The sequence below is a fragment of the Spermophilus citellus genome (assembly GCF_964194105.1).
Source record: "Spermophilus citellus genome assembly, chromosome: 4".
Taxonomy (NCBI): Eukaryota; Metazoa; Chordata; class Mammalia; order Rodentia; family Sciuridae; genus Spermophilus; species Spermophilus citellus.
The window spans coordinates 144,633,665-144,658,239 of NC_138185.1; the positions used below are offsets into that span (position 1 = coordinate 144,633,665).

The window sequence follows — 24,575 nt, forward strand, 5'->3', positions numbered from 1 at the left end:
CTTAGCAGGGAGACAGTGCAGGTCAGTACAGGCATGAGTAAATTTGGAAAGGCTGGGAACTGAAGGGGCTTGTGTTCGGTATATTAGTAGGAAATGAAAGCAGCAATGAGATCAGTTGAATTAACTCATCTTGTGACTCCAACTGGAATTTGCTGTAAAGATTTTAGTATATCAAGCACTTGAAGGTTCCAGATGTCTAGCTGTTGTAGGGAACAAAGGCTGGTGCAGGCTGCCACTCCAGGTGGTGTCAGCAGTTAGGTCAGCATTGAGCATAAGGTTCCAGATGGAATCTGGAAAAAATAAGTAGTATTAAAAGAAGCATCAGTTTGGCCAAGAACTCCACACTCACATGTGTGTCACTCAGACTGCCCAAATATAAACACACTGGGACAGGGCCGCTCCTCACAAATTGAATCAGAACAGGTTTGTTTCTTCCATCACTTTCTTGGAATCCTGTGTTTTAAGGATATGGAAAATCTCAGAAGACAAACAGACCCCGAGCAATCCAGTGCAAGGTCAAATCAAGGTGATTTGGGCACCTTGGAAGGAAAGGGAATGGAACAAGCAGTCATGGAAAGGGACCTTGAAAGCAAACTTTAAAGGGGAAACTTGATTTCACTGATTTGTGGGAAAATGTGGTCCGTAATCAGATGCTTTTTTCTTTCAAATGCCTGTTTTGGGTTCTTGTTGTCATTTGTTTGTTTTACCAGTGAATTTTGTATTTCTCAATGCAGGGTGTTCTTGGTATTTTGGAAGGAAAAAAAATGTACATTGAGGACTTCTTCTTACATTATAGACCATTTAACTTCCATGACCCTGGGTTCCAAATGCAAGTAGCAGCCCCCAGTAATTTTGACAACTAAGAGTATTCCATTACTGCCAGTACCCTTTAGGAGGGTCACATTAGTTCTGGTAGATACAGGATCTAGATGGAAACTCCACACAGAGAATATTTCATTCCTTTCAGGCATTTCATTGAACCCCAGTTTTAGGAACAGTGATATTCTGGAGTTTTCTTCTGTCTCAATTAAAATGAGAACCTTGAATTCTGACTTCACATAAGCAGAAGTTCTTGAATTTTTTTTACTGACTCAATACGATAATGGACAATGACATTTCAGTGCCTTAGTAAAACTCTTCCCCCCGCCCCCAGTCTTTTCATACATCTGCAATTTGTGGCTTCCCAAATTTCACCATAGCCCCTCACCTATTTGGGGCAGCAGCAGACATTTTTGTGGGCTCTGTTAGTAGTGTCCATGTTCACACTTCCACCTAGTGGACTCATTTTATTTATTGACTTGACAGATACATCATAGACAACAGTTTAAGAAACCATTTTGACTTAGTCTACCTTTCCAACACTGCTTAAGTCAACTTTTTCTCTACTGTGACTAAAAGACCTGATAATTATAGAGGAAGAAAAGTTTATTGGAGGGCTCATGGTTTCAGAGATCTCAGTTCATTGACAGCTGTCTTCCTTCCTTATTGGGGAAGAGTATGATGGAGGGAAGCAGCTCACATGATCAGGAAGCAGACTCCACTAGCTAGATACAAAATGTATACCCCAAAGCCACACCCCCCAATACCCACATCCTCTAGCCTCACCCTACTACCTTCATTATCACTCTGTTAGTCCCCATCAAGGGGTTAGTTTACTGATGGATTGGTCATAACCCAATCATTTCTCCTCTAAACCTTCTTGCATTGTCTCACACATAATCTTTTTGGGGACACTTCACATTCAAACCCTAACAGACACTCAAGGACAAACCCTAATACTGGGGGGACATGAGGAAAAGATAGAGCAATGGATGAAATAATGCTAGGGAGGAACCTGCAACTGGCTCTCCTCTTTGGTCACGTTTTTAACCTAACCACACTGTAGTCTTTCTGATGTTTAACTTGATAGAGAGCATGAGAGGAGCAAGGATGAAAGCTTTGGCAGGAAAAAGGTCCTTTCTACTTCAGGCAAGAAGTGCACATATGAGTGAAAATGGAGTTCAGACTCCTTCCTAGGACCATCAGCAAGAGGAATGCTGTTAAAGCAAGCTTTCTGAAATTTTAGGAGGGCTGCTTTTGAGAATGTGGGAAGGAGCTCCCTTCCTTGAGAATTTAGAATGGCTCTTCTGCTTGACCTTTAATTCTTCTTTCCAATTTGAATCTTCAAGGCTTCTTTTCCCACTCCCCTTCTGTGACACTCCAGAACTTTAATCCATCATTCCCAACACATGTGCTGCCTACTGCCGATGCTTTCTTCCTCCAACAAATCATTTCTCCCACAACCTGAAGTAAGCTCTCCCTCCATTAATGTCACTTCAATCCAGTTTCTTCTGTATCTGTTCCCTTTTAATCCCATTTTATTGCTTTAATCCATATTTGGAAAGATTGCTTAGATTTATTTTTATATTCATCTAAGCATTGAAGTGTTTTGCTCAGCCATATAGACTGTATGCCTTTTTGTGTATCTCAGAAGCGAGGCTCATGCCGTATGTAGTCTCTCCTTTCCCCAGTCAGGCTAAGTATTCTTTATCTGATCAAAATGCTCGGACTAGAAATGTTTTGGATGTCAGATTTTTTTTTCAGATCTTGGAAAATGATATATCTTTAGGATGAGATTCAAGTCTAAACACACAAATTATTTCATATACACATCTAATGCATAGGTAATTTTATATAATATTCTTAGTGTACCTGTGTTTTGACTGTGGCCCATTGTAGGAAGTCAGCTGTGGAATTTTCCACTCGCGGCCTTATTCTGAACTCAAAAGAGTTTTTTATTTTGGAGCATTTTGGATTGAGGATTTTCAGATGAGAGATGCTAAACCTGTATTTGCTTTGACTGACTTTACTCCAGAAGTTAGTAGCATTCTGATTCACAGCAGATGCTCAGTAATGCCATGTGAATATAAGCATGTGGATAAAAACTCTCCTTCACTAATAAGGTTTAAAACAAAAGAAAGGATGTGCCTGTCATTGGGGATTGACGCCTGCCTAATTCTGAGGGAGACGGCCTCTTTCCACTCACATTGTGTCTCTTCTCCTGGCAGGAAGATGAAGTGGTACTCCAGTGCATTGCAAGCATTCACAAGGAGCAAAGGAAGTTCTGCCTGGCTGCTGAGGGGCTTGGGAATCGCCTCTGCTTCTTGGAACCTACCTCAGAAGCCAAGGTGAGATCAATTGCCTGTCCTGCACCTTTCCCTGTTGGCCTCTCTCTAGTCATTCAGGGGAGGAGACTGCCAAAGATGGCAATGAAGAAGAAAGTTGGAAGAAAAGACAGATTTATTTTTCAAACTGGAAGCAAATCAAACTCTCCTAGCCTGGGAAATGGGGTAACATAGGATCCCCAAACAGTGAAGGAGTAGAGGTGCTCCTGTCTGTCAGCATTCTCCAGGATGCCAGGATTACTTGAGCTTGCCCTGACTGAGGAGAATGCCTTCTTTGTTATTAATTCCTAGAAATCTAAGTGTATATTCTTTCCTCCCAGCAGTCATTTTTGCACTATGGGGACTCTGAGTTGCTTACGCAGCAAGCACACCCTCTTTGAGTTCTGACTAGGTGGATAGAGATTGTTCTAACAATTTGCCTACTGGGACCTGATGGGGGAGAGGACTATTTGCTCTGGTCCCTCCCTTTGCTGGGGCCAAACTTTTCTTCCTTCATTTTCAGCCTATGTCTGCTTTTTCATAATCTGTATGTCAAGTGGATCTGTGTGCTCAGCATTTTGGGAGCATATTGAAGTCCTGACAAGACCTGTATATCAGTTAGGATTCTCTGAAGAAATGGGACCATGTGAGTGGGTGGGTGGGTGGATACAGATAGGTTTATTATAAGAAATTCATTTGTGTAATTGTGGCTGGTGAGTCTGAAATCTCAAGATGAGATCAGCTGGAAACTCAGGCTGAGTTAATGCTGTAGTTAGAAGCAGAATTTCTTCTCCAGGAAACCTGACTTGTTGTTCATAAGGTCATCAATTGATTGGATGAGGCGCAGCCAAGCTACCAAAGATAATTGCCTTTATTGAAGGTCGAGTGTAGATGTTAATTCTATTCTAAAATCTACACAATACTGTCACATCAAAACTTTGATTAAATAACTGTAGTATGAACTAGCCAAGTTAACATACAACCAACCATCACATCCTCTAAGCTGTTTTTCTTAGCCCATTTTTTAAAATCAGAAAATGATTTGCACAATCACTGGAACATCATTTCCCACATAATCATGCACAACACAAACACATAAATTTTGGTCAGGAGTGATGGCCATATCTCCCAGAAGATCCTTCCTTCATTTAGATGCTTCCCCATCCTATCTAGGACATGGATTTCTGAGGACCAACATTGGTCAGTAACTTGTAGGACTAAGTCTACTTAAAATAGTAGCAAGAAAGAGTTTTGTCTTTTTTGAGGTCTTAGACTTGATTTCCCTGAGCTCTTTTTCTCATTTGCTTTTGTTTTTTAGCTAGGCATTTTTCTATTCATTCTCAGAAGTCTGAGATAATAGGAAGAAAATTAGATTCAAAGTCAAGAAGTTAATCTTCAACCATTAACTAATCATATGACCATGGACAAGTTTTCTCATCTGCCAAATTGGATGCAATATGGTGCAGTTGAAGGAGTGCTGGCCTGAATTAGAAACTATTTTGTAGACACTCCTGAGTAGGGCATGAGGTAATGATTTCGGGAACAGGTTCTAGAGCCAGATTGGCAGAATTGGAATCCTGCCTCCACCACTCACCAGGTAAGTCCAGACCTTGGGCAAGTATATCTCACCTGAGTTGAGTTTCCTCATCTGCCCAGTGGGAATAAATTCTTATCTACCTAACAAGCTTGTTCTCGGGATTAAAGGGGTGAATACATGTTAGTACAGGTAAATTGCCTAGCAAATGATAAGCTCTACATAATCATTGTTTAGTGTGATTTAATTTGGGGCAACCTAATTAAATTGAAACCTGGTTTCTGGTGACTGAAAATAAAGAGAAATGATATATATGAAGGTTGTAGTACTGAACCTAATGTTACACACTGAATAAGAGCTAGAGTTGATGACAATACTAAGTAATATTGTTATCTTTTTTTGGCTTAAAAAGCTTATATTATGTGAATGGCAGAAAATTTGTGGGTCAGCTTCGAACTTACAAAATCTCAAGCTTTAAAATGAAAGTCTTAAAGATTCATTTACTTGTAAAATTACATAATTCTATAAGCATGACTCTATTTAAATTGATCCAACTTAAACCAGATTAAAAAATAAAACTATATTTTGTGACCTAACAATGCTTGTATACCCCAGGTATAAAAATGACAATTCATATCACTCTTAAGTGCCTAAGGGATGAGAAAATATTCTAAATCCCTCTTGGCTAAATGATTCTAATGTTAATGTTTTCATTCTGTATTTAAATAAGATAACAGACTGAAGACTCTTTAAAGGAGATACAGTAAATCATACATAATCTTACCACCTGGTCACAACTGTTTTCATTCTTGTCTTTGTCCTCTTGCATGTGTATATGGTCAAAGTTGAACTCACAGTGGCTATTCGAACAGTTCCTCATTGCTATGTAATCTTTCTCAATGTTAAAAAAAAATCATGCTTGTGGTTTCATTGGTTTATTTTACCTTTCTGGAATAAATATTGAGGAATAGAATCCATAGGGTCTTGTCAGACATCTGTAGGACCCGGATACCTTTTCAAATCCCAGCATTCACCTTCTTTAATCCATAGGGTCAGGTACATGCTTTCCCAAAAGATTATATCAACTGTTATAGTTGACATTCCCACTATCATTGTGTGTGTGTCTTTAAGCAACTGCAACACCAAAGTTGTCATAGAGAAATAGGGGCAAGATCATGGAAAAGATAGAGTAGGTTTTCAGATTTCCTGTTGTCATTCCTGGGAACAGCCTTGCTTAGATGAGCCCACTTTGTGAGAGCTTCATTCTTTCCCAAGATCAGCTCCAACTATGCATGCCTCTCTCTGGCTGCCTGTCCCCTCCCTTTTCACTAAATAGTTGTTCTAATTTTCTTCCCTCAAATTTCACAACCAGCAATGCCACTCTTAGGTTCTTGGAACCTAAGATAAGTCATGCAGTGAGGTGAGAAGGTGTATTTCTGAGCTTGGTGCTGAGCATGAGGCACAGACATCAAACACTGTACTCATCAGCTGCTTATGGAAGCAACCGATGATCTTGGATGTTCCCAGCCAAGGGCATTTCAAGCTAGTTGAGACTCAGTAAAGTGAGATGAACTCTAGGGGGAAGGAAAGGATTAGAGAAAGAAGAGTTGAGATAAGGTAGTCAAAAGACCTTTTTCATGTCTGGGTCTGAAAAAAGGAGGTCCAAAGAATGAGGTGGTAGGAAATAAGCAAATAAGTATAAAATCATCATAACTGTCTAGCACTGGGGAGAGCTCTTGTGATTTGACCCTGTATGATGTGGCCTATCCTTCCTTGAAGGTCCCCTAAATCTGCTAGTATTAGATGGTGGAAGCACAACTATTCAGCTTCCCTATCAAGTAAGCACAGGTCCAGGAATTAAAAAGGGACCTTTCCTTGTAGGAAAGACTCGGTTATAACCAGAGACCAAGACACATAAGAGGAAATGTTCTTTTATTTTCTTAATAGTAATAAATGCCATTTATGATCATTTTAAAGTAGAAAACATATCGGGACTGGTCTTCTCAAAAGTACAAAAGATGAGAACACTGGCTTCCTAGCTAGAAGTGTCAAGCAATGCTCTTATGCAGAAATCCTTGTAGCTGTTCAGGGACTGGCTCTGAATTTCCCACCCCCAGATTTCCTGCTCGGGCCACAGCAGGCTTGTGTGAAAGTCACCATGGCTTAAATGCCTCAGGCACCGCAGGAGCCAGTATGTCTTACAACAACTTCACAAGCACAGCATTTGGGGACCCTGCAAAAGATGTCCCTAGCTACTACAACTGTTGCCACACTCATGCAATCACAAAGATGCAGCTGCCCATAAGTTATGGATGGTCTGCCCAGGCCAGATGCAGGCTGCCAATCAGGGGTCACTTTCATCACCAGCAGTGTTCCCTGGTAACATGCCAGTTTTATCTGATTGCCCCAGGAACAAAACTGGAAAGTTAATTGGGAGGTTAAATTCCCATGCAGAAGTAGAAAACAGTTTCATAACCATTACCCCACAGTAATCTTCATTGATGACAATTACTCAACTTCTGTGGTCTTGTCAGACGTCTGTAGGACCCGGATACCTTTTCAAATCCCAGCATTCTTTAATAATAGATCATCATCAAAAAGTGAAAAGTATATGGAACTTTTTGTTTCATTAATTTTAAAGATGAGTTAACTGAAATAGGTGGAGTGAAACAATGTAGCAATGTAGTGTAGTTCCTCTAAGTCAGTAGCAAGTTTTCTCAAATCCTTGGGCCCTGGGTGTATGAGCACCAAGTTCTACCACCACTCCCCACCTCACCCCTGCTTTTTTTTTTTGGTACCAGGAATTGAACCCAGGGGCACTTAGCCACTGAGCCACATCCCTAGCCCTTTTTACATTTTTTAAATTTTGATACAGGATCTTGCTAAGGCTGGCTTTGAACTCCCAATCCTCTTGCCTCAGCCTTCAGAGTCTCCTCCCTTTTGAGAAACACTTTGTCTTACTGATCATGGCCAATATAAACTGGAAAATCCAACTTTAAAATCCAGTTTCCAAAATGAAGGTTTTCTATTGTTTTCACCTCATGTGTTTAAGATAAAGAATAGTCTGTTATCATTTCTTGAAAGCTGTACAGGTTCTCAAGATCTAAGATTATACATTAGCTGTTGAATAAACATCATTATATATATGACATAAATCGACATACAGTTTTTAGCTAAAAATAACTTTCCATTATTTTTTTAATCTTGAGTTTAGAATTTGCTATTTACTCAAAAAAAAAAAAAAAGTCTCCAAGTTTGCAAGACAGAGGCTAGGCCTGAGGTTGTACATGTTCTTTGAACTTTTGATGTATATTTTAGTAAGTTGTATTCTCTATGGACCTGAGTATGAAAAATTAAACTACTACAAAATTTATTTCAAAAAACTCAGGTACTTGGGGAATGGTGGCGCGTACCTGTAATCCCAGCAACTCTGAAGGCTGAGGCAAAAGGATCACAAGTTTGAGGCCAGCCTCAGCAACTTGGAAAGACCTTGTCTCAAAATAAAAAGAGCTGGGGATGTTGCTCAGTGGTAAAGCACCCCTGGTTTTAGTCCTTGATATCCAACAAACAAAAACACCCCTACCAAACTTTCATGTAGTATGAAAGAGTGAATAAGTAGAGATTGTGGTTGTCTTTTTTACATTAATTGGGCATCCTGTGCTATATTCCAGGTACTTTAATGGTGCCTACTGCTTAAGTTTTATGTCCCTATGAAGCAAACATTGTCATCACAAAGAAGAAACATTAAGAGTTTCAATTGTTGAGTGATTTCCTGAAGATCCTTCACTCTAAACTTAAATCACTAATTTCTATACTACTCAGAAATAAAAGGTATCATACTTAAGGGTGAAGAAGCCACACTATCTTTGTAGTTAGGCTTAAAGAGTACTGGGTGCCTCTTCATGCCTCTCCACAACTTTTCTACGTCTGTCCATAAATTCCTAACATCCCGAAGTTAGAACTATGCATTTAGCTTAGATCATAGAGGAACTATGAAAATATAAACGTTGTCAACAAGCACATGAAATAGCATTATTTTTTATAACATTTTTTACAGCATAAGTGAGTTACTGTATATTTTCTTCAAAGTTTATAAAGGGGAATAAGGCAGATGACTAAGTGTTTCTGTATCTGGGATACAAGGCACAGAAATGGAGAAATTTGGGGTGGTGGGGAGCAGACTTTACTGCATTGAGTTATGCTGGTGTGCTTGTCTGTGAGCACTGCAGTTGAGCACTGTGTAAATATATAGCACTGTGGTCAGTAAACATGACCTTGGAATCGAATGGCCTGGGCTAGTGTTTCTGCTTCCCTTAATAGCTGTGTGACCCTGGGCAAATGACTCTTTCTGCCTCAGTTTCATCCTCTTTAAAACTGTATCCATCTCATAGAATCATTATGAGGATTCAGTGGCATACTTCATGAAGTGCTTTACAACATCATTATATCAAAATTACTATTTTAAGCAGTAGCCTTTATGATCCCTATCGTAGAGTCAGACACATACCAGGTCCTCATGAAATGTTGATTGACTCAGTTATATTGCCTGTATATTAAACTAATTAAATATTTTGAAACCCTGGATTTTAGTATCAGGAGGACATTTCTAGCTTACAAAATATTGAGGAAAGTCAAAGTTAGGTGAAAAGTTTTAAACAATGAGTAGCTGGTTTTAAAAGTCAATGAGTCTGTGGAATATAGATTTTTAATTGTTCTTGTTTCCCATTTGTTTCTGTGTGGTCAGAGAACAAACTGTCTGAATTCAATCTTTTGCAATTTACTGGGACTTATTTTATGGCCCAGCATATGGTTCATGCAGCAAATTTCCCATGTGTACTTGAAAAAATTGTATATTCTGCAGTTGTTGCATATCATACTTTATGAATGCCAAGAGCATTCATAGTAGTGCTCAAACATTCTATAGCATTACTGAATTATACCTACTTGTTCTATCAATTCCTGGAAGGAAGGTGATAAAACTGTTGAAGGTTGTCGTCTCCTTTTAGTTCTATCCATTTTGTGCCATGTATCTTACAGCTCTATTGGTGGGTACATGTGTATTTAGGCTTTCTGTTTTTCTTGATGAGTTGATTCTTGTTAAATAATTCACTCATCCTTGGTCTTATAGTATACTTTGATCTTAGGTTTATTGCCTGTGTGGTTTTGTTTTTACCATGTTTATGTATTTATATCTTTATATTTAAAATATGTCCCTTTTAAATAGCATGGAATTAGGTGCTATCAGCCTCCCCATTTGGTAGTCCCTGTTGTTTAATTGAAGTGTTCAGTCCATTTGCTTTTATTGCAATTAAAAATCTATACTGTTGGGTTTTAATCTTGCATCTGTCTTTTTTGTTCCCTCTGGACTTTGTTCCTTTTTGCTTTCTTTAGGAGAAATTGAGAATTTTTCTGTCTGGTTGTTTTTGTTTTGTTTTTAGTATTCCCTTTTATTTCCTGTGTTGGCTTTTTAGCTCTATCTCTTTATATAATTTTTGAGTAGTTCCTTTGGGAATTACAGCACAAATTAACTCATTACAATCTACCTTGAATAAGTATTATACAATGTTTTAAAGTATTCTTTATGCTATTAATATCATCAGGTGTTTTTATTTATGTTGTAAATTGTGCAGGACGTTCTCTCCTTATTACAGTCAGTCAGTCATCAGAGGGCTCAGTGGTACATGCCTGTAATCCTAGCAGCTCGAGGAGGCTGAGGCAGGAAGATTGCAAATTCAAAGTCAGCCTCAACAACTTAGGCCCTAAGCAATTTGGGGAAACTCTGTCTTAAAAATAAAAAGGGCTACACATGTGGCTCAGTGATTAAGTACCCCCAGGTTAAAAAAAAAAAAAGTGATAAAGAGACTCAGTTGTCTTAAAGAAACTGATTAGAGAGGAAAAGAGTCTTTTATACTATTGACATATTTACCATTTTAAGTACTTACTTTTTATTCTTTCTATTAGATCCAGATTTCCACTTGGCAGGATTTTCCTTCAGTTGGAAGAATTGTCCTTTAGTATTTCTTGGGGAGCAGGTTTGCTAGAGACAACCCCTCCAGCTTTTGCTTGCTTTATTGGAAATGTCCTTTTGTCCCTATTTTTGTGGGCTGTTTTCTCAGGATATAAAATCCTGGCTGGCCTTTTTCTTCTTTCTTTCAGCACTTTAAATAAAGATGATGGCTAATTGTCCTTTGGTCTTGTTGTTTCTAATGGAAAATTAGCTCTCATTCTTACAATCATCCTTCTGTGAATAATAAGTCTTATTTCTTGAAGGATTTCATATTTGTTTTCTTTATAACTTTGATTTTTAGTAGTTTGAATGATGTGTTTGAGGGTAGTTTTGTTTTAATTTATTCTGGGTTTTGCTGAGCTTCATAGATTTCTTGGTAGTTGTATTTCATCAAGTTTGGAAATAGGGACCATGATCTCCTAAAATACTTTATCTGCTGCCTTTGTGCTCTCCTGGAACTCAGTTGCTTATGTTACGTTGTTTTATATTGTTCCATAGATCACTTTGACTATTCTTTTCTTCAACTGTTTTTTTTTTATATTCACTCTTAGTCTGCATATTTCCTATTGACTTATTTTTATTACTGCTTCTGTTCTAGAATGTAAATATGCTATTAACCACTTACAGTTAATGTATTTTAGGTATTTTATTTTAAATTCAAAAATTTATTTTTAAGGTTTTTAATAGTCTCTTGAAATTATCTCTTCTTCCATTAGTCCCATTTTTTTTCCTGAAAAAAAATAAAAGTTTCTATAAAATTTACATTGTGCATGCCTGTAATCCCCAGTGGCTCTGGATGCTGACGTAGGAGGATTATGAGTTCAAAGCCAGCCTCAGCAACTTAGCAAGGACCTAAACAACTTAGTGAGACTCTGTCTCTAAATAACATATAAAAATTGACTGGGGATGTAGCTCAGTGATTAAGTGCCCCTGGGTTCAATCCCCAGTACTCCCCCACACTCCCACCCCAACCCCACCAAATTTACCTTTATAATAGTTCATTTAAATCCTTGACTACTCTTCCGACATCAGGTCTGTCTTGTAAGTCTGATTCTAAGGACCTATTTTTCTCTCAATATTTGAGGTCACATTCTTTTTCTGTTGTTGAATTTTTTATTGTATATTGAGCATTGCAGATGGCATTTATCGTTATTTTCGGGTCTATCACCTCCCCCTGCAGAGTATCTTGCTTTAGCAGGCAGTTAAATTGCTGGTACATCTCCTTGGTCTTGGTCTATTTTAATTTTGCCCTTAGTTGTAGGGCCTAGTTCTTGGTACAGGGATATAACTCGTTTGGGTTTTAATAAAAAGCCTACAATATTTCTTAAAGCCATCTGATACAGCAAGATTTGAACACCCAATTTCTAAACTCCCGAACTTGGTAGCTTCTAAAACTTTTGCTGACTTTTAGCATTCAGATGTTGCTTTTCACTAGGTTATGGGGATGTTGCCCCATATAGCTCATGAGCTGGTCCAAACCTTAAGAGTAATTTGTACATCAGTATTGGGTTTTCATCATCTGTGGTGGCTCCCTCCTTTCTAACATTAACATCTTCAATTTCCAGACAGTCCACCAGCACTAGACTCAGGCTTCTGACTCCATAGCAGCCTTTTCTTATATCTACCCCTGTGGATCTTATGAAGGGCCACACATCTTTCGGGGAAAACTTAATTAAACATGGATATCACTTGGCTGAATTTCCAACTTTAAGAGTTCTATTTCCTCCAGTTTTAGGTTGCTCCCAGTACCTTCAGTTTAATTTTTAATACTCATCCAGAATGTATCATTGTTATTGGCAGCAGAATTATTCTACTGTGTCTCCATCCTGACTTGAAACCCAGACCACATCAATGAATATTCACAGCTCTATGAAGAAGTTGAGTATTCAAAGGAAGAAAATGGTTGCTGAAGCAAAGTCTAGGTTATTAAGAAGGAATTTCCATGATGAGAAGCATGTTTTTAGGCTGTGAGGAAAGGGACTCTAGAAAAGATGATTTCAAAAGAGACCTAACAGATGAGCTGATAATGAGGGGATTAAATTGAGTGCAGCTTTTTTTTCTTTTCTCTTCTTTTTTTTTATAGTTGTAGTTGGACAGCATGACTTTATTTTATTTGCTTATTTTTGTATGTGGTACTGAGGATCGAACCCAGTGCCTCACATATGCCAGGCGCAAGCACTCTGCCACTGAACCACAGCCCCAGCTCCGAGTGCAGCTTTCTTGACATGCACAAGAAAGAGGAGGTGAGGGCACAGACTCCAAAGTAACAAGGATGGAAGTTGAATGTGAACAGGGACTTTTTTACATTGGAGGAAAAGAGGAACTGGTAGAAATCCCATTTGAAATGGAGGTGAATAGAATGGCATTAAATTACATTCAGTTATGGTTTCTGGCAAAGGGACCAAGCAGGGAGGAGTCCAGTGTGACATTAGAGTTATGGGCTATAGCTGCCTCTGATGACATACTGTGTGGTGAAATACTGAAAAAGTACTAAATTAGGACAGAGGGTGGTGATGGCACTTATGAACTGAATTTTAGACATGTTACGTTCAGAAGGCCTGTAAGACATCCAAGAGGAAGTTTTGATAGACATCTGGATACACAGATCAAGAATTCAGATAGAAGTAATATTTAGGAATTATTAGTTTACAGATAGCAAATCAAGATGAGAGTAAGTAGAAAACATGGAATAGAAGAGACAATGTCCCAGAAAATGATATTTAAAAACTGACAGGAGAAACACACTGCAGGGAATAAGCAGGAAATATCCTGAGAGACCAGAGGAAAAATGTACAAGGTTATGTCATATAAGCCACAGTAATCAAGAGAATAGTGTCGAGAAAAAGTAAGAATGCAAGTCAATAGAGAAGAATGCCACATAGAGGTTGAGTAATGTGAGGTTGAAGTGTTTCCAAAGGATGCAGCAATGAAGAGACTCATGGCAGTCCTGGTGGGAGCTCTTCAGTGGGATAATGAGGGCAGAAGCAAATTTAGAGCACAGAAAATAAGGAAATGACGATAATCAGTGCAGACCTCTCTGAGAGAGAATGAGAGGTGCATAGGGTCTCAGGATGGACAGACCTTTCATGCTGAAGGGAAGTTATAGCAGAAACAGAAGAGGAAGGAGATGAGAGGGAGGAGGATGGCTCAGTGTATGGAACTGCTGATATACAATGGCTGGTATTATCAGAAGAGAGGAGGAATTGAACTTGAGAAAAAGGAGGAATTCCTATGCTACTGAAAAGGAAGGATGAAGGCAAAGATACAAGTAGATCTGTAGGTTTCCTGCAGAAAATTTTGGAGAGTGAGTGACTTAGAGTAGCAGAATTGCTAAGCAGTGTGAGGGTCGAGGGCCAGTTGAGGTTGATGACCATGAATGTTCACTGCTGCCAGTTTTCTGCATGGTGTCCCTTTCTACAGCAGTCCGAGTGCAGGGGTAAAGAGGGTGGATAAATTGAGCCAAAATAGTGCCAGGCAAGTGTGATAAATGATAAAAAGATTATGAAATTTGGAATTTAAGTTGGATGAGGCTGGAACCAAAGGCTGGAGTGCAGAGGACCAGGGAATATAAGTGGTAATGAGCCAGCAAGAGAGTTGGAAGATGAGTAGATGGTTAGGCAGTGGGTGTCTGAGGTTGCAGAGTAGAGCAGTTTGACAAAAACAGGCTCTGGGTATGTGACCATGTGAGACAGTGGTGGGAGTGGAGCACAGGAGACCATTAACAAAGAGGAAGCAAAATAGTGGAGAGGTCATAATATAAGACCAGTTATTCATTTATGTATTAGTTTCCTAATGCTACTATAACAAACTCCCCAAAATTATGTGGCTTAAACCTCAAGAATTTATTCTCTCATGGTTCTGGAGGCTGGAAGTTGAAATCAAAGTGTTGTCAGGACCATGCTCCCTTTTAAAGTCTCTGGTGGTCCCAGACATGCCTGAGCTTGTGGAAGGATAACTGTGATCCCTGCCTCTGACTTTTCATTGCCTTTCTCCTTGTGCACATCTGCGTGTGTGTCTGTCTGTCTCTCTCTCTTTCTCTCTCTCTGCATCTCCCTGCCTGCCTCCACAGTGCATCTCCATTTAAAGGCCATCAATTGTATTGGACTAGGTCCCACCCCAATAATTTCATCTTGATTGCATCTACAAAAATATATTTCCAAATAAAGTCATATCATGGGCATGGTGGGTGGGGAGAGTTAGGACTCCATAATATCTGTTTAGGGGCTTTGGGTAAACCCAGAGCAATGCGAATGCTCAAATTATCAGGAATAGGGTTGAAGAGAAGCCAGAGATTTCGGTAAGGGAAGAAAATGTCAAGGAAGTTCACCAGTACCAAGAGGAAGGAGGTGTGTGAAGCTTAACAGAGGAGTGAACAGGTTGTGGGAGGTGAATGATGTGGAGACAGCGCGGGGAGGGAGAAGGCACAGAACCTGCTTCATAAGCCTGCATTCTGTAGGTATGAGAGAATGTGCATCCTGTAACCCACAGGTCCCTTGGGAGGACCAGAATTTTCTTTTTAAGTTTTTAAGTATATTTAACTCTTGGAGAATTATAGCAAAGTTCATATTTTAAGGGGGCAGCTTGATGATTTTTTTTATACATGTACATACCCAGGTAACCATCACCCTACTGGAGCTTTCCGTGAATGGAAATGTTTCATTCTTTTGCCATCCATTTCAGCAGCCACAAGCCCCATGTGGCTATTGAGGAAAAAATGTGGCTGGTGCAATCAAGTCTCTGAACCTTAGGTAATGAGCAGATGGCTACCACTTTGGATGGTACAGACAAAGGGTGTTTCCATCATCTCAGAAGCTCTCTTGTAAATCTTTAAGTTGATGCCTACTAAGTCCCTCTCTTCTTCCCCAGCTCAAGCAACCACTGATCTCATTCAATCACTGTAGGTTTTCTCTTTCTACTCCTGAATTTCATATAAATGAAATTTCAGGCCTTCTCTTTGTGATTTGGATATCTTCTCTCAATATAATATCTGAGATTTCATCCTTCTGGTTGAATTTAGCAAGTTTCTTTTTTTATTGTATTCCATTTAGTGAATATATCATGGTTTATCCATTCTATTGATGAATATTTGGGTATTTCCAATATTTGGTTATTAGGAATGGAACCACTATCAATATTCTTGTGTGTATCTTTGGACAAATATGCTAATCTCTTGGGTGTATACAAAGGGGTGTTACTGCTGAGTCTTATTTTCCTTCAGTGGTATAAGAGAGGTCCAGTTACTTCATTATACAAAAAAAATTACTGTTGCATTATAATTATACATACAATGGGATTCACGTGTACCTACATATAACATTTGGTGAATATCTTTTCCCAGTACCCCTTCCCTTCCCCCTTCCCCCTTTCCTCTGCTGGTCTCCCTTTCTTTTTTGAGATCCCCATTTTCCCTTTTTCCTCTGTAGACTTCACATATGAAAGAAAACATACAACCCTTGACTTTCTGAAACTATGATAGGAGCAAGGTTTTGTTCAGGCTAAGAGTGTGTGTGAAGTGCTCAGGGAGAAAATGGGATGGATCATAGAATAAGTCTTCCTTCAGGTTTAGAGGGACAAAAAAACTGGGTCAGGATTGGAGGGTGCAAATCTTATGGAAATGAGAATATAGAAGCAGAAAAGTGATATGACCAAGGATTAAGAGAATGGCAGTTGTCTAAAGAACATAAAGGTCTGAACTTCTGTGGATTCAGTTCTGCAATCTTCAGGATTGTAGGGATGCTGTGGTCATTCCAACAGACCCCACATTCTTTTATTTTAGCTACCAAAGTGCCTGTTTGTGAGTCAAGCGTTGTTGCCCAGTGTCTGGGATGAATAGAAGTCCTGGGGTGGGTGGCAGGATCCTGCCATCATGAGTGGGCTGGCCCTATCATGGCAATATTGGAGTCCAGGGTAGATCTCACATTGAACAGTTAATCTACATTGGGTTGCTATTCATCTGGGCCAGGGACAATTATTGTCACATATAGGCAGGACCAGAAGACTCATTTCATATTAGTTCACACATGGATTTGTCAGAGGATTGGGATACCATCCTAACTTTGCTCACATTCTGGAAACAGAGCTCCACATTCCATTTCTCCTCAACTGGCAGACAACTTGTTTTCTTTCAGCAGTTTTCCTCCCATTTCTACATGCACGCTGACTCTCATGCTCTGCTATTTCTTACAGCGAAGAAATGGAGAGGGAAACAGATATCCACAAAATAGCTTAGAAGTCACTTGCAACAGATATCAAGTTTATTAATGAATTTGTCATTTGCTGGATCCGTAGTTTAAAAAGGGGAAAAAATAAAAGTCCAACCTCTTAACTCTGAGATCTCTTCTCGTCTGTCTTGTCCTCCTTCCTACCTGAATTATGAATACTGTCATGATAACTTATCTGCTAGAGGCAACACCTGCCCCCATTTTTTATTTAAAGGCAATCTGTACCTCAGTGGTGGAAATCTTCACAAAGAATTATTCAGTGTGTGAAGTAGCACCAGAGCTCTGCTGTTCATTTGTCATTTACTTGTTCACAGCAGGCAAATGGCCCCAGGTGAATTATGAGCAGGTATTATTCATACCCGGCTCTTCAGACCTAATAGCTGCTATTTTTGTTTCTATTAGCAGTAATTTTTTTTCTTTCTCCACCAATTTCTAAACTTACTAATGAGATCACAAAGGCTTGCCTTTTTAAAAATGTGATTAGAAGACATCTCTTCTCAAGTTGTTGCTTTTACACAGAAAAACAATGTGTTACGTATGCATTAGAACTTGATTCCTAAGAACAGAAGCCATATTATATCTATTGTCTTTATTCTTTCTGAGTATTTCAAAACCTGGGGATCAAACTGAAGTCATGGTGTGTGATCTTTTGAAGTTGGGTGCATATTCATAACTCACAAATCACACTTCTGTTTACAAAGAACACTGGATAGTGATCCAAGAGATCTGGCTTTGCTTTCTCTCTTGCTTCCTTAAAATGTTATGCAAAATAGTTTCATAGGCCTGAGAGGCCATCTGTCATCTAAAGAGCCTTTTGTTAAGGGAATGTTTAAAATTGTTTCAGAAGTTAAGATTTTTAGACATGAATGTTGACAACTTTATTTCTCCTTACAAATGGTGTACCTGTCTATTTAATGTTTCATGAATATCAGAAACTCCTGATGTTTTTATTTTTTTTAGTTGTAGTTGGACACAATACCTTTATTTTATTTGTTTTATGTGGTGCTGAGAATCGAACCCAGGGCCTCGAACATGCTAGATGAGCACTGTATCATTGAGCCACAACCCCAGCCCTCCTGATCTTTTTAAATAATGACCTGAACAAACTCTATGAACCAATATTTCCTTTAATCAATTTTTAAAAATTTATTATACTTTGTTACATATGACAACAGAATGCATTACAATTCATATTACACATATAGACCACATTTTTTCATATCTCTGGTTGTACACAAAATAGTCACACCATTCATGTCTTCATATGTACTTAGGGTAATGATGTCCATCTTATTCCATTGTTTTTCCTACCCCCATGTCCCCTCCCTTCCCCTCACACCCCTTTGCCCTATCTAGAGTTTGTCTAATCCTCCCATGCTCCCTCCCAATCCCATTATGAATCAGCCTCCTTATACCAGAAAACATTCAGCATTTAGTCTTTTGGGATTGGCTAACTTCATTTAGCATTTTATTCTCCAACTCCATCCATTTACCTACAAATGCCATGATTTTATTATCCTTTAATGATGAGTAATATTCCATTGTGTATATATGCCGCATTTTCTTTATCCATTCATCTACTAAAGGGCATCTAGGTTAGTTCCACAGTTTAGCTATTGTGAATTGTGCTGTAATGTGGCTGTGTCGCTGTAGTATGCTGTTTTTTTGTTTTGTTTTGTTTTGTTTTTCACCATGACCAAGTGAGATTTATTCCTGGAATGCAAAGATTGTTCAACAGGTGAAAATTGGCCAATGTAACACAATACGTTAACAGAATGAAGGAGAAGACTATGTGATCATCTCAACTGATGAAAAAGAAGGATGTGACATAATTGAATACACATCTATGATAAAAACACTTAAAAACTAGGAAAAGAAGGAAACTACTTAAGTATGACAAAAGCCACATATTAAAAAAAAAAAAAAACACCAGGAATATCAAACTCAATGGTGAAAGACTGAAAGCTTTTCCTCTAAAATCAGGAATAAGGCAAGGATGCTGGCTTTCACCACTTCTATTCAGCACAATAATTGAAATCCTAGCCAGAGTAATAGGGCAAGAAAAGAAATGAAGTACCCAATTGGAGGGAAGAAGTAAAATTATCTAGGTTCAGAGATGATATGATCTTATATGTAGAAAACTCTAAAGAGTCCACCAAAAAACTGTGAGCATTAAAAAAATCCATCAAAATATCAGATACAAAGTCAACATACAAAAATTAGTTGCAACAATATGCAATCTGAAAAGAAAATTAAGGAAACAACTCCATTTGTAATAGCATCAAAAGAATAAAATACTTAGGAATTATTAATCAATGGGGTCAAAGACTTTTACAATTAAAATCATAAAACAATGCTGAAAGAAATTTAAAAAGTCATTAAATAGACATCCTATGTTCATGGATTAGAAGACAATATTGTTAAAATAATATTACACACATTTAATGCAATTTCTACCCAAATTCCCTATTTTTTTGCAAAAATAGAAAAAAATATATCCTACAATTTATATGGAATCCCAAAAGACCTGAAGTATAAAAATAATCTTTTTTTTTTTTTGAGAGATGTCAATTGTCCTTTTATTTATTTATTTTTTTTAAATTATTTTATTGTTGGTTGTTCAAAACATTACATAGTTCTTAATATACCATATTTCACAGATTGATTCAAGTGGGTTATGAACTCCCATTTTTACCCCGTATACAGATTGCTGTGTCACATCAGTTACATTTCCATTGATTTACAAATTGCCTTTCTAGTGACTGATGTATTCTGCTGTCTATCCCATTCTCCACTGTCCCCCCTCCCCTCCCCTCCCCTTCTCTCTCTCCATCCCCTCTACTATAAATCGTTTCTTCCACTTATATAATTTTCTCCTACTCCTCCTTTCCTCTTATATGTAATTGTGTATAACCCTGAAGCTCACCTTCCAATTCCATGCAATTTCCCTTAACTCTCACTTTCCCTCCCGCCTATCATCCCTGTTTAATGTTAATCTTCTTCTCCAGCTCTTCGTCTCTACCCTGTCCTTGGTTACACCCCTTATATCAAAGAAGACATTTGACATTTGTTTTTTAAGGATTGGCTAGCTTCACTTAGCATAATCTGCTCTAATGCCATCCATTTCCCTCCAAATTCTATGATTTTTGTCATTTCTTATTGCAGAGTAATACTCCATTGTGTATAAATGCCACATTTTTTTTATCCATTCATCTATTGAAGGGCTTCTAGGTTGGTTCCACAATCTTGCTATCGTGAATTGTGCTGCTATGAACATCGATATAGCAGTGTCCCTGTAGCATGCTCTTGTTAGGTCTTTAGGGAATAGACCGAGAAGGGGAATAGCTGGGTCAAATGGTGGTTCCATTTCCAGCTTTCCAAGAAATCTCCATACTGCTTTCCAAATTGGCTGCACCATTTTGCAGTCCCACCAACAATGAACAAGTGTACCCATTTCCCCGCATCCTCGCCAGCACTTGTTGTTGTTGGACTTCTTAATGGCTGCCAATCTTACTGGAGTGAGATGGTATCTTAGGGTGGTTTTGATTTGCATTTCTCTGACTGCTAGCGATGGTGAGCATTTTTTCATGTACTTGTTGATTGATTGTATGTCCTCCTCTGAGAAGTGTCTGTTCAGGTCCTTGGCCCATTTGTTGATTGGGTTATTTGTTATCTTATTATCTAATTTTTTGAGTTCTTTGTATACTCTGGATATTAGGGCTCTATCTGAAGTGTGTGGGGTAAAGATTTGTTCCCAGGATGTAGGCTCCCTGTTTATCTCTCTTATTGTTTCTTTTGTTGAGAGAAAACTTTTTAGTTTGAGTAAGTCCCATTTGTTGATTCTGGTTGTTAACTCTTGCACTATGGGTGTCCTATTGAGGAATTTGGGGCCTGACCCCACAGTATGTAGATCATAGCCGACTTTTTCTTCTATCAGACGCCATGTCTCTGATTTAATATCGAGCTCCTTGATCCATTTTGAGTTAACTTTTGTGCATGGCGAGAGAAAGGGATTCAGTTTCATTTTGATGCAAATGGATTTCCAGTTTTCCCAGCACCATTTGTTGAAGATGCTATCCTTCCTCCATTGCATGCTTTTAGCCCCTTTATCAAATATAAGATAGTTGTAGTTTTGCGGATTGGTTACTGTGTCTTCTATTCTGTACCATTGGTCCACTCGCCTGTTTTGGTACCAGTACCATGCTGTTTTTGTTACTATTGCTCTGTAGTATAGTTTGAAGTCTGGTATCGCTATACCGCCTGATTCACACTTCCTGCTTAGCATTGTTTTTGCTATTCTGGGTCTTTTATTATTCCATATGAATTTCATGATTGTTTTATCTATTTCTACAAGAAATGCTGTTGGGATTTTGATTGGGATAGCATTGAACTTATAGAGAACTTTTGGTAATATCGCCATTTTGGTGATGTTAGTTCTGCCTATCCATGAGCAGGGTATATTTTTCCATCTTCTGAGGTCTTCTTCTATGTCTCTTTTTAGGGTTCTGTAGTTTTCATTGTATAGGTCTTTCACCTCTTTTGTTAGGTTGATTCCCAGGTATTTTATTTTTGGGGGGGATATTGTGAATGGAGTAGTTGTCCTCATTTCCGTTTCAGAGGATTTGTCGCTGATATACAGGAATGCATTTGATTTATGCGTGTTGATTTTATATCCCGCCACTTTGCTGAATTCATTTATTAACTCTAATAGTTTCTTTGTAGACCCTTTTGGGTCTGTTAGGTATAGAATCATATCGTCTGCAAATAGTGATAATTTAAGTTCTTCTTTTCCTATTTTTATGCCTTTAATTTCTTTCGTCTGTCTAATTGCTCTGGCCAGTGTTTCGAGGACTATGTTGAACAGAAGTGGTGAGAGAGGGCATCCCTGTCTTGTACCAGATCTTAGAGGGAATGCCTTCAATCTTTCTCCATTCAGAATGATGCTGGCCTGTGGCTTATCATAGATTGCTTTAACAATGTTGAGGTATGATCCTGTTATCCCTAATTTTTCTAGTTTTGAACATAAAGGGATGCTGTACTTTGTCGAATGCCTTTTCTGCATCTATCGAGATGATCATATGGTTCTTATTTTTAAGTCTATTGATGTGGTGAATAACATTTATTGATTTCCGTATATTGAACCAGCCTTGCATCCCAGGAATGAATCCTACTTGATCATGGTGTATAATTTTTTTCATACAATTTTGAATCCGATTCGCCAGGATTTTATTGAGGATTTTTGCATCTAGGTTCATTACAGATATTGGTCTGTAGTTTTCTTTCTTTGAGGTGTCTTTGTCTGGTTTAGGTATCAGGGTGATGTTGGCCTCGTAGAATGTCTTTGGAAGTTCTCCCTCTTTTTCTAATTCCTGAAATAGCTTGAAAAGTATTGGTGTTAGTTCCTCTTTAAAGGTTTTGTAAAACTCTGCTGTATACCCGTCCGGTCCTGGGCTTTTCTTAGTTGGTAGTCTTTTGATGGTTTCTTCTATTTCCTCTATTGTTATTGGTCTGTTTAGGCTGTCTATATCTTCCTGATTCAATCTGGGCAGATCATATGACTTAAGAAATTTATCGATGCCTTCACTATCTTCTATTTTATTGGAGTATAAGGATTCAAAGTAATTTCTGATTATCTTCTGTATTTCTGAAGTGTCTGTTGTGATATTGCCTTTTTCATCCCGTATGCTAGTAATTTGGGTTCTCTCTCTTCTTCTCTTCGTTAGCATGGCTAAGGGTCTGTCAATTTTATTTATTTTTTCAAAGAACCAACTTTTGGTTTTGTCAATTTTTCCAATTGTTTCTTTTGTTTCGATTTCATTAATTTCAGCTCTGATTTTAATTATTTCTTGCCTTCTACTTCTTTTGCTGTTATTTTGCTCTTCTTTTTCTAGGATTTTGAGATGATATATGAGATCGTTTATTTGTTGGTTTTTTCTTTTTTTAAGGAATGAACTCCAAGCAATGAATTTTCCTCTTAGAACTGCTTTCAATGTGTCCCATAGATTCCGATATGTTGTGTCAGTGTTTTCATTTATCTCTAAGAATTTTTTAATTTCCTCCTTGATGTCTTCTATGACCCATTGATCATTCAGTAACCTATTGTTCATTCTCCACGTGATGCATGATTTTTCCTTCCTTCCTTTTATCGTTGATTTTCAGTTTCATTCCATTATGATCAGATAAGATGCATGGTATTATTTCTACTCCTTTATATTGTCTAAGAGTTGTCCTGTGACATAATATATGATCTATTTTTGTGAAGGATCCATGTGCTGCTGAGAAAAAAGTGTAACTACTTGATGTTGGATGGTATATTCTATATATGTCAATTAAGTCTAGGTTGTTAATTGTGTTGTTGAGTTCTATAGTTTCCTTATTTAACTTTTGTTTGGAAGATCTGTCCAGTGGTGAGAGATGTGTGTTGAAGTCTCCCATGATTATTGTATGGTGGTCTATTAGACTCTTGTACTTGAGAAGAGTTTGCTTGATGAACGTAGCTGCACCATTGTTTGGGGCATATATATTTATGATTGTTATGTCTTGTTGGTGTATGGTTCCCTTGAGCAGTATGCAGTTGTCCCTCTTTATCCTTTTTGATTAACTTTGGCTTGAAATCTATTTTGTTTGATATGAGTATGGACACTCTTGTTTGTTTCCGCAGTCCATATGAGTGGAATGATTTTTCCCAGCCTTTCACCTTCAGTCTATGTATATCTTTTCCTATCAAATGCGTCTCCTGTAGGCAAAATATTGTTGGATCTTGTTTTGTGATCCATTCAACTAGCCTGTGTCTCTTAATTGGTGAGTTTAAGCCATTAACATTTAGGGTTATTATTCAGATTTGGTTTGTTCCTCCAGTCATATTTGTTTATTTATGTTACTAAACCTGATTAGTTTTCCTCTTTGATTACTTTCCCCCCTTTACTGTCCTACCTCCCACTGATGGTTTTCAATGTTATTTTCAGTTTCCTCTTCCTGTAATGTTTTGCCAAGGATTTTTTGAAGAGATGGTTTTCTAGCTGCGAATTCTTTTAACTTTTGTTTATCGTGAAAGGTTTTAATTTCATCTTCCATCCTGAAGCTTAATTTCGCCGGATACACGATTCTTGGTTGGAGCCCATTTTCTTTCAGTGTTTGAAAAATGTTATTCCAGGATCTTCTAGCTTTCAGAGTCTGTGTTGAGAGATCAGCTGTTATCCTGATTGGTTTACCCCTAAATGTAATCTGCTTCCTTTCTCTTGTAGCTTTTAAAATTCTCTCCTTATTCTGTATGTTGGGCATCTTCATTATAATGTGTCTAGGTGTGGATCTCTTATGATTTCGCACTTTTGGCGTCCTGTAGGCTTCTAGGATATGGGATTCTGTTTCATTCTTCAAGTCTGGGAAGTTTTCTCGTATTATTTCATTGAATAGATTGTTCATTTCTCTGGTTTGGAGCTCTGTGCCCTCCTGTATCCCAATGACTCTTAAGTTTGGTGTTTTAATGTTATCCCATATTTCTTGAATGTTCTGCTCATGGTTTCTTAGCAGTCTTCCTGAACTGTCTATGTTCTTGAAATTTTTCCCCCTGTTTATTTATGTTGCTCTTGTATATTTGGGATATCTCTCTTGTAGGGCGGGTAGTGGCTGTGATTCTCCTCTAATCAGGGTGATCTATCCACTACGCTGGT

The 24,575-nt window shown here is 38.2% G+C and overlaps 1 protein-coding gene across 1 annotated transcript in view; it reads left to right on the forward strand.

Moving 5' to 3' along the window:
* RYR3 (ryanodine receptor 3) overlaps positions 1-24,575 on the forward strand; it is a 518,939-nt gene that overhangs the window by 151,416 nt on the left and 342,948 nt on the right. Inside the window, exon 2 of the mRNA XM_081292880.1 lies at positions 3,048-3,167. Within this exon, the coding sequence (XP_081149006.1) occupies positions 3,048-3,167 (120 nt within the window). The remainder of the gene's footprint in view (positions 1-3,047; positions 3,168-24,575) is intronic.